At 37.0% G+C, this 18,741-nt stretch overlaps 1 protein-coding gene across 4 annotated transcripts in view; it reads left to right on the forward strand.

Annotated features, from left to right (window-relative positions):
- trip10a (thyroid hormone receptor interactor 10a) overlaps positions 1-2,992 on the forward strand; it is a 37,380-nt gene extending 34,388 nt beyond the window's left edge. For all 4 annotated transcript variants that reach the window (XM_067421368.1, XM_067421375.1, XM_067421384.1 and 1 more), the window contains one exon: positions 14-2,992. In XM_067421368.1, coding sequence (XP_067277469.1) covers positions 14-165 — 152 coding nt within the window. In that variant the 3' untranslated portion in view covers positions 166-2,992. The remainder of the gene's footprint in view (positions 1-13) is intronic.
- The last annotated feature ends 15,749 nt before the right edge of the window (positions 2,993-18,741 follow it).

Below are 18,741 nucleotides of genomic sequence, written 5' to 3' on the forward strand. Positions count from 1 at the left end.
CATCTGTCCACAGGCTCCAGCGAGGGAACCATATCCATGCAGGAAGGGGAGGTGCTGTCAGTAGTGGAGGAGGATAAAGGCGATGGATGGACGCGGGTGCGTCGGAACAACGGGGACGAGGGCTACATCCCAACTTCTTATGCTACCATAACGCTTAATAAATGACCCCATCCCCTTTCCACCCGCTGCAGCAGAGATGCACTATCCCAAACACTATGAGTAGCTTTAGATTACCACTCGTAATGTCCCAACATGGCTTGCTGCTCTTCTCAAGAGGGAGAACTTGGGGGGAATCAATGCACAACAGGCTAATACACTCCTCTTCTTTGGATGAATGGGTATCTCAGGGTGTGTATTATGTGAGTAAATGAGGTAGAGACAGTTGAAACAATTTTCCTCTTTTTGCATGGGAAACAATGCAGCAGGGTGCCATGCACTCGCAGCCATTGCTCAACAGACACATCCGTTCCTGTGCTGACTGTCTGATGGTGACTTTCGATAGCAGTCTATCAGCAGAGTGGAGATATTTAGTCTGGCCATGATCCACTCAACTTGTCCTCCACAAATATCTTTCATCTGCACCTCGGTGATGTGATTTTTGCACCTGGAGCAAAAAACATAACTATATCTGCAGGCAGAAATCCAGCTCAAAAGCAATGTTTTAACTTGAAGTATTTGCTTTAAAGATCCGAGTGGCCAAAAATTATATTTTACAGCAGTAAGAGTTGCATATGCTTTCGGTGTGCAGTAACATGAATGCCACATCTGTGAGTCAATAAGACTTAACATTTCTGTGTATAGAACATACTGAATGCTCACGTTATTTTAGTAATAGCTCACCCCTTCCCATAGCACCAGTACAGCAGTACAAAATTATGACAATCAAAGTCTCATAATCTGCAGAGAAAAGGCACAGTTCTCAAATCTACAAGTATGTAGTACAATAAATAGTTTGTTAAAAATAAAGAATATAATTTATTGAGTATATAAATAAGTGTTTGTATTTTAAATAAACAGTAAATCACATTTATATAAGAGGTAACTGCACACATTTGCTATTTCAGATAGTGTACTAGTAACTAATAAAAACTATTTTAGGCAACAAAAGCAATATATTTAGGCATCACAACACCACTATTGTCTTATTAGCTTTTTATTCTTGATGAATAAAGATTGTATAGGTAAGAATAGAGTTCTAAATTGAAGGGTTCAGGCCTCTTTTCAATATTTGTTTTATTTGTCTTTGATTGAATCCAAGGCAGAACTTTTATTGTTTGTCTAAGTCAAGGTGCCTTCAACTGTGTGTGTACCATATTCAAAATACACTGTTTTATTGTCTTTATAAAATGTCAAGCACATTTCCAAATTAACATGTTTTGGTTTTTTGTTTTTGGATAAAATTCCCAATTGAAAGGGGTTTTTAAGCAAGCTTGATAGCTTTTGAGATGAGAGTTAATGATTTAAGCAGCAATTAGTATCAATGTATTTCACATATTGAAGTCATATGATCATAATGCCATTTTTTTCTATCTTACAAGAGCCACCTGCTGGTAACAGGGGGTTTCAGTTTGTTAAGTAACATTTTACATATGCTCAAAAAAGTGGCTTCTTTGGTTAGTACACTGTAAAAAAATGTGGTTGGTTTTTGTTGGTTTAACTTAAAAAAGTAAGTAACCTGGTTGCCTTAAAATTGTGAGTTTATTGAAATTAAAAATGTGAGTTGATACAATGAAGGAAATGTGTTTAATAAATAAAAACTCAAAATATTACTGTATCTGAACCACATCAAAATTGTGATAAATAATGAAAATAGCACTATTTTTCACTGCGTGATCAGAAATAAAACACACAATTACCCAATATGCTTACAAAATCGTTTAATAATATTTTAATAAAGGTTGACGAATCTCAAAAAATGTTCATTGTATTAACTCAAGATTTTAATTTCAATGAACTCTAAATTTTAAGGCAACCAGGTTACTTTTTTTCTAAATAATTTTTTACAGTGTAGGATTTAATTTGATGGACATAAAGTGTAGATTTTTTAAATATAAACAGGGGTTCAACTGCCCGGCCTTTAGTCTTAAAACCTGAAAAAAGAAAAACATCAACTGCAAGCCACGAGTTAGTTTGGTAAATTTAGATAATTTTAACAAAACCTCTACTTTTTACTATTTATTTTATTAATAAATCAAGTAGTAAAACAGACAATATACGAGCAACCGTAAATGACATAAAGTTAAAGGGAGAGCTCACCCATTACTCAATCTTATGGTGTCTTATGGTGACTGTTTTATTTTTATTTATTTATTTATTTTTTGCTTCTGTTAAACACAAAAGTAGATATTTTGAAGAATGTTGGTCAGACATCAGACAGTCCATTTGACTTGCATTCAATTTTTTTATCCTACTATGGAAGTCAATGGTCCATCAACTGTGGTCATGATGACGACAGAGTTTTCTTTTTTAGGTGAACTATTCCTTTAAGCTTAAGTTTATGCTGAATATTACTAATAATAAATGTATCTATTGTTATTACACCGTCAGTTTTCAAAAATACATTTTACATGGTGCAAAAGAATCTTGAACAGTAGTAAAACCACGACCTCGCGTGGCTCATTGATTTAGGGAAGCTTTCCAACAGGTGGCAGTATTGCACAAAACATCTAAACTGGACACTAATTTCGCTCATAAAACGTTTGCAAAAGATTTGAAAAATTACTGTTGTCCATGTAGCCTATAGGTTCACAAAAAATAGAAACGTTTTGGAGTTCAGCTAAAGCCAGTCAAGGTAGTTGGAAATGACTGACAAACACCAGAGTGATTTTTGATAGACGTGCAAATCTGACAGCTGCCAGATATTAAAGCAAAAAGGCAGATTGCAAGGTGCACATATCAAAATATCCATAGGCTAGTTGACACGTAGGCTACTTCCAATTAAATGCCTAAAAATACCTGAAATATTTTATGCCCTGTAATAACAAAAATATTTTTTTAAAAAATGCATTTGCTTTGCACACAGCCACCAAATGACTCGCTGATGAAGCAGCATAACACGCCAGGGTTGGTTCACAATATGATTGACATAATGCACTTCAGAGAAATGATTTTCGACTGGAATCATCACTGCTTCTTCCGCATATATTTATAATACATCAGCGCTTGTCTAGAGGGCGCCAGATCTAAACATGCAAAATGACTAGGCTATATAAAAGAACAGATATCCCCAAATGCTGTGATCTTGTATAACCTTAGTTATTTAAAACAAAATTGTGACAAAAATTGTATGTGAATTTAGAAAAAATACTTTTAAGTGTTTTATCACATTAAATGTGGATGTGGATTCAAAAAATAATTTGTAGAGTTGTATATTGTTAAAATAGCCCTAACGAAAATGAACAAAGGTTTTACTGCATTTTTATTTTATGTTATTACAGTTAAACCATACGCTCTATAAATGCTTGGTTGCTTGAACACAAATTTTGGTATGCTTTAGTTTAGAGTGTATGGTAACCACAAATGAATCATTGTTTCAAGTACTTAGTTAACGTGATTTTACATGTGAAATCTAACATGGGAAAACAGTTAAAACAAGTGAAGCGTGCTTTGCACATAGGAAATGTGTGCTTTTGGAACATTTTCATGTGAATCCCATGTCAAATTCCAATGTGAAACATGTGATCACATCTGGGACATAAGTTAAATGAATGTGTTTTTCTGTAAGGGTAACCATATAGTTTAACCAAAACTGTGGTTATACAAATGGTAATCAATCCGCCAAAAACTATGGTTACTAACATGTTTACTAGAAAAACAAAGTAAAATGTGCACTATGTAGTATTTTTGCAGTGAAATATTTAAAAACCACCAGGCCAGTGTTATAGTTGAGCTCTTACAATATCATACATATTTCCAACTATTTGTAAATAGTGAGAAAATTGCTATTTTAACCAAGGAGCCGGGACGTCGCCTGTCAATTGCGCCATATCAGCGCTACTCTCGTTTTCCGGTTTTATTTGGCAGAAACGCTTTACTCTTAGCAGTGTGAACAAGTGTCACAGCAGCTGTTGAGCGAACACACAGAGTAATGTCAAAACATCATTTTAAGCACAATTACATTGATCTAATATGATAAACAGAGCTGTGTTACCTCATACTCATGACCGGAAAAACGGAAATGGTGGCCACGACTGTGTCCCGTCATAATAAAAGTCCCGTTGCTCGCGAGCCATGTCTTTGCTTAACAATCGCTCCAGCGGCCGTGCTCAGCTCCCTCAACACTCGGCCTTGCTCTGCTTCATACAGTAACGTTAATAACCGCATGAACATGATTTCTGCCAGAGTCCTAGCCGGAATCTTTTCCACTGGCTGTGAGGTGAAGACCACATGTCCCAAGATTATGAGCTCAAACTTGGCATTATCAAACTACACCTTTGTTTCGAACAGGCACTCTCTAGAGGACAGAAAAATTACACAGTGCACCTTTAATTTTTACAAGGGTTATTTAGGCCAGTGCTCATATAGGCTATGATATGTTACAGTGCAACATTTTTTCATCTGGAAAATAACTTTTAAGCCCATTCAGGGTGCATGTGGGATATTCCTACTTGGCATCTGTGACATCAGAAAAACAGCACAATTTGGCATGTTTCACTGCATCATCACAAATAAAACACACAATTACCCAATATGCTTACAAAATCTTTTAATAATCTTTTAATAAAGGTTGTCGATTCTCAAAAAAGGTTCATTTTATTAACTCAAATTTTAATTAACTAAAAAATGTAAGGCATCCAGGTAACTTATTTACACTTATTTACAGTGTATATGTTATCATGCAGCTTCTTATGTAAGGTAATAAATTACCTAATTTATGTGTTATGTTTATAATTTACTGTGTAATTAACTGTAACTTTTGGCGAAGTGCGATCTATAACTACTACTTCACTCAGTCTTTCTTTTCAGTATAAAATTAGACCAATCTACGTTTTATGTTGCCTCAAAAAAGTAATGAACAGTCTAAAAGGAAACAATTTAATGACATACTTGTAAGACTTAGCGGTTTATGCAACCGGCCCCTGTGCACTATTTCAAGAACAAATTATGATTTCAAGGGAACTCAGTATTGGCACTTATGACACAGTCATGTTTATGTTAGCAAATGATTACTTGGACTAAAGTATTAAATTATTACATTTTATGTACTATTTGAAACAGAAATATCCTGTTCTTGCATGCTATTCGGAACAGATATGTAAACCGGGACACAATTGAAGCCTGTCCTGGGTTCGTAGAATCCTACCTGTTGCTCCGTTTCTTTATTCGCTCGTGTCCACTGCCTTGAGGCATTTGATTGACCTTTATAAATGCTTTTTTGGAGAAGCTATCTTGCTTGCTTTCCATGTTTAGGAGACATTTATAGAGATACACTAGCTACTCTCAGCAGTGAATTAGTACCGAATACAACGTGGTTACTTCAATTAAAGCTAATTGCATGCTCTTTGCAATTAACCCAATTATCCGGGCTGTTCTTCCTGCGTCCCGTATGTTGTGTCAAAACACATACTTAAGTGGAATCCACTTTGCAGTCTTGAAAAGGACAATAATGGCTGGCCTATTCAGTAAAGCAGCTTTTGTTACCGTGCCGACTGGAAAACTGCTGGTAGCCTAAAACTTGAGGTTGATGGACTACCATATTAATTTCACTTTCATCTGCTATAATAAGACACAGGCCTACTGAAATGATAACAAATGAAATTTGCATGCATTTCTTTCTCATTCAAAATGAAGCATTGATCTGTTCTTTATTTATGTAGTATTATTTTTATTGACGTTTCATCCAATTATTAGTGAAATAGAGTTGCCATCACATGGATACTGCGCTGATAAGGGACAATTACAAAGAAATGCTCCAGTGGGTATTTGCTGTGAATTGCAAAAGAACAAACTTTGAAGAAGCTAAGCAGAGACAGATCTTTTATTAAATACATAACAAATTAAATGAAACTACAATTAGCGTATGATTGTGTTAATTTTATATTTAAAAAAAATGTACCTTATACAAAATGGCATTATATAAAAACAAAAAGATATACGGATAGTTCTTGATGCTGATTGGTCAGTTCTGTTTCAACAACTAGATCTTACTGCACAACACTCTAGCCACATAAACAATGAATATACAGCAAAACCTGTTCCATGATTTATGCATTTCAGCAAAATCATCTGGTTATTATCACCTTAATGAAGTATTTGCTGGTATTATGTCTGTGTAATTTAATGTTAAGGCCGCATAGGCTACTTTCCCTGTCAATCATGCGGGAGATACCTTGATGTGTGTGTGCGCGTGGAAGCCCGAAGTACAGAGGTTATATTGTTTAAAAGTTTTCTGTTTTAGGCATGGTACTTTTTGTTTATCGAGTTATAAAGTTTAATGGCGGTTCTTACTTCTTAGGGGGTTCTTGCGTTGTGGCGCCATGTCTGGTTTAACCTAATTTATGAAAAAACAGTAAGATTGGGTCAAACCAATGGCGTGATTTTGAGGCAGGGCTCAGAGTGTTTGAGAAACATGTTTAAAAAAACAGTCCCTGACAAAAGTCTTGTCGCTTGTGTACAAATTGACCTAAAGTGCCGCTGAAATATATTTCTAATCAAGATTTTTTTACAAGAAATGGCTCATTTTAATCCCACCAGCTTTTGTGATAATGTTTCAGTGAAAAACTAAACTTTCAAAAAGTATTCTAATATTCACAGCTTGGTAAAGCCCATTGAGTCAATTTTTGTAAAGACATAAGTGTTGTCACCTTGTCATATGGGCTTCACCTGTGACTAATAATGGATCAATTAGGTCTCAAGTGTGTATAAAAAGAACCCCAGTACGCTACACCTTCACATCAACTGCAACTAGACCTCTGCAAACATGCCTAAGATTCACCCTGAGACTAAAGATTTGATTATCAAGAGGCTGAAGACCAGATCCACTGCTGATGTGGCAGACACCTTCAATGTGTCTCAGCGTCAAGAACAGAGGATAAAAAAAAGATTTGAAGAGACTGGAGACATTTTTGATAAGCCCAGGTCAGGCAGACCCCGCAAGACAACTGCTCGAGAGGACCGTTTGTTGGCTCGAAAATCCAAGGCCAGCCCATTTTCCACTGCAGCAGAGCTCCACGAGACCTGGTCATCTGAAGTCCCTGTGTCAACCAGAACAGTTTGTCGGATTCTGTCTCGAAATGGCCTCTATGGTCGAATCAGTGCCCAGAAGCCAGCACTAAACAAAAGACAATTGAAAAACCGTGTGGCATTTGCCAAGGCCCACAGCCTGCTAAAAGGATGGACGCTGGAAAAGTGGCAGAAGGTGGATTTTTCAGATGAATCTTCTGTTGAATTACACCACAGTCGCCGCAAATATTGCAGGAGACCTACTGGAGCCAGAATGGATCCGAGATTCACCCAGAAAACAGTGAAGTTTGGTGGCGGAAAAATCATGGTCTGGGGTTACATCCAGTATGGGGGTGTGTGAGAGATCTGCAGGGTGGAAGACAACATCAATAGTCACTCTAAAATACCAAGAAATCTTAGCTACCTCTTATATTCCCAACCATAAAAGAGGCCAATTTCTGCAGCAGGACGGTGCTCCATCGCATACTTCCATCTCCACATCAAAGTTCCTCAAGGCGGAGAAGATCAAGATGCTCCAGGATTGGCCAGCCAAGTCACCAGACATGAACATCATTGACCAAATGTGGGGTAGGATGAAAGAGGACGCATGGAAGACGAAACCAAAGAATATTGATGAACTCTGGGAGGCATGCAAGACTGCTTTCTTAGCTATTCCTGAAGGCTTCATCAATAAATTGTATGAGTCCTTGCCAAACCGCATGGATGCAGTCCTTCAAGCTCATGGAAGTCATACAAGATATTAAATTTGGATCTCACAGCACCACAACTTAATTTGCTGACATATTTTTGTATTTGCTGTAAATTTGTTCAATTTCTGTATAGGCGACAAAACTTTTGTCTTGCCAAAATTGGACCTTTCCGTCTTGATTAAATGATAAATATTTTTTCTGTGAACATAATTTATTTCAGTGCATTAAACATCATTTGGGAGGGTTTTAGCTTTTCATATGAGCTATTTCTAACACCAATTGATTAATTAAAAGTCAGGTTAATATCAGGTATTTCTAGAAAATAGATAAGCGACAAGACTTTTGTCAGGGACTGTAGTTGTTTGCTGGATAGATGACACCAAAGCCTACACTCTCTGAAAAAAAAAACTGTAAACATTGTAACTTACTGGTACAACAGCTTGTCTCTTGTACTCTTGTCTCAGTACACTTAAAACCCTAACAGGTGCATACATTAAGCCTCGATCTGTACGCGTTGGGGCGTGTCAGTGAGGAACATGGCGGAATCTACAGGATGCAACGTCTGAAGCAGTGACACTGTCAGGCGTTGTCATTTACAACAAAGTAAGCTAGCATTATAATATAAAAATTAGCCTAATGTATAATACAGTTTACATTTGATTCATAGCTTAATTAAAAACGTAAAGGATTAAAACTCACTTGATGCCAGAACACCAGAGTTAAGAAACCTTGCTGTATTTTCGTGAAATTCACTAAAAGAAGGCACCATCTTGCTCCAACCACATAGACTTGAATGCATATGATGTCGGAAACACGACTTCTTACTTCGTTAGGAACATCCCAGAAGGGCTTGAACGCACCATTAAACGCACAAGATGACTTCTCACCTCGTAAATATGAACATCCTAGGAGGACTTGAATGACCAGAAGTCACGGGTTTAACTGCTGTTCCAGTACATTTTCACGGTTATAAGAAAAACACGGGTTACGGGTTGCCTGGAAAAGTAAGGGTGTTTTCACACTTGAGTCCTCTTTAAAAAACAACAACTCAGACTCCTTTAAGTGGACCAAGAGGTGAACCAAGTGAAAAAGGACCCAGTTCTCTTTACGTTCACATTGTCCCCATACCTGAAATAGGACTCAGATCCTTTTTTTGGTCCACTTTAGTAGGAATGTGGTCTCAGACCCCTGTGTGTTCAGATGGTTGCTTTTTTGATCTAGTCCAGTTCTGTGTTTTTTATAGTTCAAAGTTTTTTAGTTCAATGTTTACACAAAGATGTACAGTCGGTATGGAATTTATTCAGACCCCCTTCATTTTTCACCTTGTTATATTGAAGGCATTTGCTAAAATCATTTAAGCTATTTTTTTTTCTCATTAATGTACACACAGCACCCCATATTGACAGAAAACACGGAATTTTTGACATTTTTGCAGATTTATTAAAAAACAAAAACGGAAATATCAGATGGTCCTAAGTAGTCAGACCCTTTGCTCAGTATTTAGTAGAAGCACCCTTTTGATCTAATACATCCATGAGTCTTTTTGGAAAAGAGGCAACCAGTTTTTCACACCTGGACTTGGGGATGCTCTGCCATTCCTCCTTGCAGATCCTCTCCAGTTCTGTCAGGTTGGATGGTAAATGTTGGTGGACAGCCGTTTTCAGGTCTCTCCAGAGATGCTCAATTGGGTTTAAGTCAGGGCTCTAGCTGGGCCATTCAAGAATAGTAATGGAGTTGTGAAGCCATTTTAGCTGTGTGCTTAGGAGGGCTGCAGTGATGGTTGACTTTCTACAACTTTCTCCCATCTCCCGACTGCATCTCTGGAGCTCAGCCACAGTGATCTTTGGGTCATTCTTTACCTCTCTAACCAAGGCTCTTCTCCCCGAATAGCTCAGTTTGCCCAGGCGGCCAGCTCTAGGAAGGGTTCTGGTCATCCCAAACGTCTTCCATTTAAGAATTATGGAGTCCACTGTGCTCTTAGGAAACTTAAGTGCAGCAGAAATGTTTTTGTAACCATGGCCAGATCTGTGCTTTGCCACAATTATGTCTCTGAGCTCTTCAGGCAGTTCCTTTGACCTCATGATTCTCATTTGCTCTGACATACACTGTGAGCTGTAAGGTCTTAAATAGACAGGTGTGTGGCTTTCCTTCAAGTCCAATCAGTATAATCTAACACAACTGGACTCAAATGAAGGTGTAGAACCATCTCAAGGATGATCAGAATAAATGGACAGCAGCTGAGTTAAATATATGAGTGTCACAGCAAAGGGTCTGAATACTGATAAAGGGTCTGAAAAGGACCACGTGATATTTCAGTTTCATCTTTTTTAATAAATCTGCAAAAATGTCAACAATTCTGTGTTTTTCTGTCAATGTGGGTGCTGTGTGTACATTAATGAGAAAAAATTAACTTAAATAATTTTAGCAAATGGCTGAAATATAGCAGAGTAAAAAATGTAAGCAGGTCTGAACACTTTCTATACCCCCTGTATGTATATACATATATATATATATATATATATATATATATATATATATATATATATATATATATATATATATATATATATATATATATATATATATATATATATATATAAAACCACCTGTTTATGTGAAAATAAATGCAATAAGACTAAAGATTCTTTTTAGTAGCCTACATACACTGTGACAGCTGGCTTCTGTGCATGTGCTCCAGTAGGTTTGTGCGCTCATAACTCCATTTTAAACTGGCATGGTGCGCAGCCGCGTCTCAGTGCGGAAGCGGTTGAATATGCAATAAAGAAGTGTAATGTTACATGTTTGGTCTGTTTCTGTTGTGTTTTTGCCCCTACACTTTCTGGTTTGAGTTGTCACATGTTCCTTTGTTCTGTTTCCCGCCACTTTCCCGCCACAACTAAACGTTAGTTTAGTTCCTTCCAGCTGTGTTACGTTCGTTTGTCATTTGTATTACCTTTCCTCCTCGTTTAGTCAGTCTTCAGTGTGTGTATTTAGTTCCCTCATGTTCATTTCTTCCTTTTCTGGTCTTAAGTTACTTTAAAGCTACACTGTGTAACTTTTTTAGTTTATTCTTAGCTAAAAACACTTAGTTCTTTCAAAAATATATGTCCTCATTAATGTATATTTACTTCTTTCGAGTAATAAAGTATTCTCGTAAGTTTATAATAGTCCATTGAAAATACATACGGGTGAGGGGTTTGAATGCCGGTCGTGTTGCCCCTCCATCTTGAAAGTAGCCAAAGAGGGACATACCTGTAAATTCAAGCTTCGCCTTTCACGTTTTAACACTCGATGGCACCGTGTCGAATGTGAAGAGGGGGATTGCCATGTTAATCTTGGACTAAATTGGCCACCGTAGGAGTTAAAGCGAAATCAGAATTGAGAGGAACAGAAACTATTATTCCTGGATGGTCATATACCTTTTCACCTCTAGATGGGGGGAAATATCACACAGTGTAGCTTTAATATATAAAACATTGATGGCTGATATAAATAAAGCCCATTTTGTTTGGAAGTCCTGGATCTCCTCTTCTCTGCTGCATCCGACACCAGTAACTCTTTGTCAGAAGAATCAGCCATGGTGAACAGCTGATTTCTACGGAGGCATCTGATGACCAAACATTGAAATTCGCAAACAGAAAAATCAAGTAAGCCCAGAGCGGTTTGTGTTCAGATTGCATGTTTTTAGCCAACCATACGCTGACCACTTCCTGAGATTGTCTCAGCTCGGTTTGCTTTAAAGGGGTCCGATATCATTTGGAGTGTTCACATATGGGTCAAAAATCACGAAAACTGCACTCAGATGAAAAAAAAGAAGCTTTTTGATGCTATTGAGCATGATAATTGACATGCGTGGGACCAACCTGGTCTCACAGAATTCCTTGAAATCTTTAACCCTTAACTCAAAAATCTGTGGTAGTTTCACGGAATCGCCGAAAATTCCGTGATGGGTTCATGGAAGTGATGCCTATGTAAGTCAATGACAGGCAGCATCCGTGGTCCACACACGGATTCCCACATTTAATTATTTTATTGTATTAATATTCGGCGGATGGACTCGTTTTTTGGGGATTTTCTTCACACAAATCAATCGTTTGGCCTCGGAACACTTGGAATATTTGTAGTTTCTGAATAAATTGTGCCTGCAGTATCTGTGTATCTGCCTGTTATATCCTGTTTTTTATAATACACAAATGGCTAGGTTTTATGGAAATTATGCTGACTAAATTAAACTGACGAATATAAGGTGTTGGAACAGGGAATCCGTGTGTGGACCACGGATGCTGCCTGTCATTGACTTACATAGGCATCACTTCCGTGAACCCATCGCAGAATTTTCAGCGATTCCGTGAAACTACCACGGATTTTTGCGTTAAGGGTCCGTGTTGATTTCACGGAAATCTGTGAGATCAGGTTGGTGGGACAGTTAATGACAGAATTTTTAGCTGATTTAAAATGGTATTTAATTGTGAGATTTAAGGATTCCTCCATTAAAATTGATGACTTGGATGCCTGAAATATGGCCGCCAAATGAACACACTTTCCTTGAAAGGACTTGATGGCCCTTCACTTTCAAGGTTTGTGATTTCATATATGCAGTGGTTTTCAGTTGCAATTCTCTTAAAGCATCCATTTTCACAGCTTGACATGATATTTGAATTTCTTTGTGTTTTATGGTGTTGTACTATGCTTTTATTGTGTCTCTTTTGTTTGCTCCTCAGGCGGTGTAGGCTACTACCTCATTTGTATGCTTTGACATTGCTCTCGAAAACACATTAAAGGTCAGTTTTACCATAACACTGCGCTAACCTGGCTGAAACTGATAGGTCCCTGGTTAAGGAGGGCTTCCCAGGGAACAGACTCTTCACAAAGATAAGCCGCCCCACCGCTGGAACCATCACTCTTTCCAGGTGAGAGCAAGACCAGCACTTTATAAAAGGAAATACATAAAACATTAGCTCCACCATTCTAGATTATTCTGTACTCAGCAAATAGACACACAACATCTGATTTCATTTTCTTATCATTCGTCAAGGCACTTCATGCACACTACATTCAGAAATAAATCCAAAAACCCTGAGTAAGACTTGCACAATGGGGTTAGAACTATTAACCTAATCAGGAGTGAATTAATCAATTAATACATGCATATTACTAGAGAACAAAACAAAATTCCTTAAGAAAATGATGTCAGGATGAGTAACATGCCACAGTTTTGATTATACTTTTACATTTTACAACAACGATATTTGTGCTGTAAACTATATATACGGCCCCTGTGGTTTGTGTTTATTGAATGTGCCGCAGGAATTACTTGCACTTAGATTGAATAACAGCCAAATCTGTTTGGAAGCAATACCTACATTGAGTTAATGGAATGATTAATGATGTTTTTGCTGTATAATTTTGATACGTCTTGTCTGGGGGTTTCATGTTTTACTCTGGTGTATAATCTATAAACGACTAATGATTTTAACTTCAATAAAACATGGCACATGAGCAGTCAAAATATTGATTTAACATGGCATATACTAAAGAGCAGAAATATGAGCATGACGGAGACCGTCCCCAAGGGAGAATGATGAATTGTGTTGGCACTTTCAATCTTTTTGTCCATTTCCTTGTCAGCATTTGTGTCTCACAGGTGTGTGTGTGTGTGTGTGTGTGTGTGTGTGTGTGTGTGTGTGTGTCTCCATGTATGCTCTTTATGTGTGAATGTTTGATGTTATTTGATGTCACTCTCATGGCTGCACTTCTGCTTCTATTGTCATAAGATAACTGTATATATGCTTGAGTGGTTTGTTTACAGCTTATCAAAGGGCCAATTTCCGCTTTGTGTTCATACCGCAGCGACGGGATATTTTCAGGATGGAATTGCCCATCTGAACATTTGAGAGAGCACTTGAATGTTCTTTTCACACAACATTAGTCTCCAAACTAGAGTATAAGGCACTTATGAAAAGCACTATACAAACATTATTCTTCAGTATTGCAAACAAAACAACTATTGTACATGTTTGACTGTCTGTCTGTCTGTCTGTGTCCTATTTAAATCAGGAAATTGTGAATTTGAGCTTGCATTTTAGTTGGTTTTGTTAGGGGTTAACAGTTTATGATCCAATACCAGTTGTGAAATATGAAGACTAAGAGTCATTAGTGCAATTATTAAAGAAAAATTGGTAACACTTTAGAAAAATGGACGGTCATTAATAGATAACTATGCAGGAAGTAATGCAGGACTAATAAGTAGCACTACATTAACACTTCAGCTACTACTATTAACTAATATAGAAACAAGCTGAACTAATCAGTATAACATCACATTTAGGAGATAGTTCCTTATTAAGTAATCAATAATTAATGACTGAGATTAGTCTCATTAATAACTATTAACTACCTGACCAATTATCACAACATTATTGTGAGTCTGAGATGTAATTAATCATATTCTTTTCCTGAATAAAGTCATAAAATGCATCGCTTAAGTGTTACCTAGTCATTCTGCATGAGCTACTAGTGATCTGGACAATTATTTTAAATTGGAAAATATGTTTTTTCATTTTAACATAATGGTCCAGATCACCAGTAGTCCTTGAAGATTGGGTACTTGAGTAATTAGGGATGCATTTTATGTTTTTATTCAGAGTAACAAAGGATAATTTTAAGAACTACTATCTAACAATGTTTTCCACTTTAAAATAATGGTCCAGATCACTAGAAGTTGTCTCAGACATGTTAATGTTGTGATTAGTAACTAATAAGTAATTCTTTATCATTTTTGCTTGTTACCTATTAGTTATTTAGTGATGCCAGTCTCATTCAGTAAATATTAATTACCTAATAAGGAACTATATTTGTCCTGAATTCGATGTTACTTACTGATTAGTTCAGCTTGTTTCTATATTAGTTAATAGTAGTAGCTGAAGTGTTAATGTATGCTACTTTTTAGTGCTGCATTACTTCCTGCATAGTTATCTATTAATAATGGCCCTTATTCTAAAGTGTTTCCTAAAAATGTACTGAAGAATAGTTTGCAGTTTCATTAACAGAAGCCAGCTTCAAGTCTCTCAAGGAGTTTGTAGGCCACGCTCCCTCTCTCACTGTCTCGTCGCCCCGCCTATTGTACACACACTTTTCCCAACAGCTATGCTGTTTTCAAGGTCTATCTACGTCATTACTGCAAGGTGAACGATTCTGTTTGGCTCAAAGAAAATGACCATTCTTGGTAAATTTCCACACATGATCAGGTAATCGGATGCACGTGTCCATAGGCCTGTAGTGACCTTCCAGGTCTGGAGCAGGCACCAACAACAAGTCCACCCAACACTCATCTGTCTCTGCAAATTTGGAGTTTATCGAGCTCCTATTCTAACTAGAATGTTCCCCAAAACATACTGATAGCTTGTGGTTTCTCTCAGTGAGTGGTACAGACAATAGTACATCACAGGCAATATTCATCTAGACTCTTAAGTGTTTCAGTGTTCAGAAATATAAAATGAATAAAACATATATAAAATGAAAGACAAATCCATATTTCATATCTGGAAGCTGGGCTAATGAGCAAACACTGTTTCTGCACTCCTGACATGTTAGGGGTGTGTGATACCTCCAAAATCCAAACACACAACATCGCTATCAAGTGTTTAGGGACACATCACACATCTCTAGGCCAGACCCCCCAGTCACCACACTTTAGAAAACGAGAAGCAATCGGTGGTTCTTAAGCAAAATCATAACTGGAAAGAATAATAAAAAATCATCATAATAAAGGAGGATCAATATTGGTTAAGTTTTTGCTTATTAATTAGAATATATAGGTATATTGAAGCAGCAGTGGATTTCAGAATCCCCCTTTCAGTTTGAAAGTATCATTGAGGCTTTTAATGAATCACAAAAAGCTTGCATGTAAAATATAATTAATGGAAAAGGTAAAATCACAGTTTTTGTGTTAAGGTTAATGTCTAACCTTTCACAATGTTATTAATGCATCTGTCTCTTCAGTGCCAGTGTTTTCATGTTTGTGGCATATAACCCTCCTTTTCATCATCAACTGTTGCAACAAAACAAGCAATTAATCTGCAGCCTAACGATGCTGATTAAAGATTAAATACTAGTTTCATCATGAAATCCCTGTTTAAAAGGGAGCAGAGATAAAAGATGACTCTGTGAGCCATGCCACACACAGGCCTTTGAGTACATCAGTCACTTTGCGTCCCATTTGAGAGTCATGACAGTCAGTAAGTGATGAACCACCCACACATTGTGTTTTGACCCCAGAGTGTTCTCATGTAAGCTGAAGAGACTCTCATCAAGACATTATCAATCAAATCTCGATCTGAAGAGACCTCTCAATCAAAACCATTGCTTTGAGACAAAACGTCAATTCCAAAAGATTAAGTGCATGAGGCCTGCTAAAAATCTGCTCTAGATGACAAAGGTGGATCACTGTTATTAAACTGGCAGTAACTAGATTTTTAAATGTTGCTTATTAAATGTAAGTTCTGCTTGCTATAGTACTCCCTGTTAGATGAAAAAGAGCCAACCAGCAGTTTCTTTGAAATTCTGGTCTCAATATAGCGGTTCTCTTCTTCAAAGTCTTTAGAATTCCTTCACCTGTTTTATCATCGACCAGGCAAAAAACATGCTGTATGTTGAAGCAGTGTTTCCCAATCTTTTTTCAGCCACTGCACCCTTTGAAAATGTTCGATAATTTGTGGTGCCCTACATGAGTGTTGTCACGATACTGGAATTTCTAACTTCAATAAAATACTTCGTAAAGAATCAATATTCAAATACCATTTATGATAGCCTGCGGGAAGAACTGGCGTAGGCCTGTCATGTAGATACTTTTAATAGATAGATTTAGTAGCTCTCTGACCCCTCCATAGACAGCTATTTAATTAACACTTTCAAAGGCCAGAAATGTAGTAAAGACATTGTTAAAATATGTGTGACTCCAGTGGTTCATCCTTAATTTCATGAATCATCGGTTGCTGTAACTTGAAAGCGCTGCACTCTTGCGTCAACAGCGGAGGAGACTGACACAAACTAGATGAAATTGTTAAGTCATTATTTTTAAACGACTGACTTGGACTGTTTTAATGATGTCTTTCCTACCTTTCAGGACCTTGAAAGTGTTAATTACATTGGTGTCTATGGAGGGGTCAGACAGTTCTCTGATTTTATAAAAAATATCTTAATTTGTGTTCTGAAGATTAACAAGGTCTTAGAGTTTGAGACGACATGAGGGTGAGGAATTAATGATGAATTTGTGGGTGAATTAACCCTTTATAGTGTTTCAGATAGGTCTAAGAGTGTAACCGTTTGGCTGTGGTCAAGGAGCACACAATGACAAAGAAGAAAAATTCAATGGCTTTTAATCACAAACACAGGAGATTCAGGAGAAAAGCAACCAAGCGCTCGTGAATCGGTATATCGTTTACAGAGTTTGGGCACTGGACAGTAACAGACGCTGGCTCACTACACTACACATTGGGACACTGATGACTCTATATCCGGCGACGTGACAACGTCCTTGTACAACGTCATTATCAGGGTATATGCAGGAATCCTGAAGTTAATTTCAATACCTTTTAAAGACTTTTTAAAGACCTTCTCAAAATATTTTAAGACCTCATCACACTTCAAGTTCTAATTGGCAACAAACCTTTAACTAACAGTTGTAGTCGAATGTAGACTTAAAATCTCTATCGTAGGCCAATGTTGTATTGTTTATATTGCATATCTGTTTTGCAGCGTTTGGAGGGCGACACATCCCCTAACTGCGCATTTCGCAAAATACATGACGTCACCTGTAGACAGCGCTCGCCAGGGATGGAAATTAACTTTTTTCAAAGTCTACCACTCAATATTTTTACCAGCCACTTTTTTGTTTTTAACAAATTAATGCTACAAGATCTACAATACTTAAGCAGTTTATTTAATCTCAAGTCCCAATGAAATACTGACATTTTCACGATGATTTGTGGTCTTTTATGGCTTCCAGTTTTATGGTTTTTAGTCCCAAGAATGAAACTATTCGTTTTGGCATCTTTGAAGCGTGTTGACAACATACCGAGCAGAACATTGTCCAAACAGGATGCACCGAAATCAAAATTCTTGGCTGAAACAAAAAAAAAAAGAAACCAAAGCCGAAAACCGAAAAATAAAATTCAAACTAGAATGTTTAACTCAACCTCACTCATGTGTACATTAAATAATAATGTACAGGCCTGCTGGCCTGCAGAAAGGTACAGAAATTGAATAAAGTAATCAAATGTAAAATAACTGCATATTTAACTGTTTAAATGAAAGATTAATCCTGATTAAACTTACAAAAGCTATTCAATCAAGAGCATTGTTTAATGTCAACTGAGCACCCCGTTGTTTTTTAATACTTATGGGGATGAGAAGAAATATATTCATAAATACTTTTTGGAGTCAAACTCTTTTGACAAAGCTTGAACAAAATACTTTCAAAATGTAAGACTTTATAACGCCGTGATAAGACTTTTTAATACTTTATGAGGGTCTTAATTTTCCCAAAATTGATTTATCACCTTTTAAGACTTTTCAAGACCCCGCGGATACCCTGATTATGAACAACAGCAAAGCTGATATCTTTCTGACATTACTTGTAAAGTTGGCCGGAATTGTACAATATGGCAAATACTTTGCTTGTTACATATACGTGCAACATTTCAGCCATAAACAAATTATAACTGTTAGCTTGATTGTGTCCATTACCTGTCTAACGGAGTCTGTTTACACAGAAATATAATAAAATAATCTTTTTTGATTTTAAAAACATATCGCGTGTGGTTATCGGTAATTATGTTTAGCGAGTTGGCTCACGTGATTTGAGTTCTGT

Source organism: Pseudorasbora parva, chromosome 2 (genome assembly GCF_024679245.1).
Source record: "Pseudorasbora parva isolate DD20220531a chromosome 2, ASM2467924v1, whole genome shotgun sequence".
Taxonomy (NCBI): domain Eukaryota; kingdom Metazoa; phylum Chordata; class Actinopteri; order Cypriniformes; family Gobionidae; genus Pseudorasbora; species Pseudorasbora parva.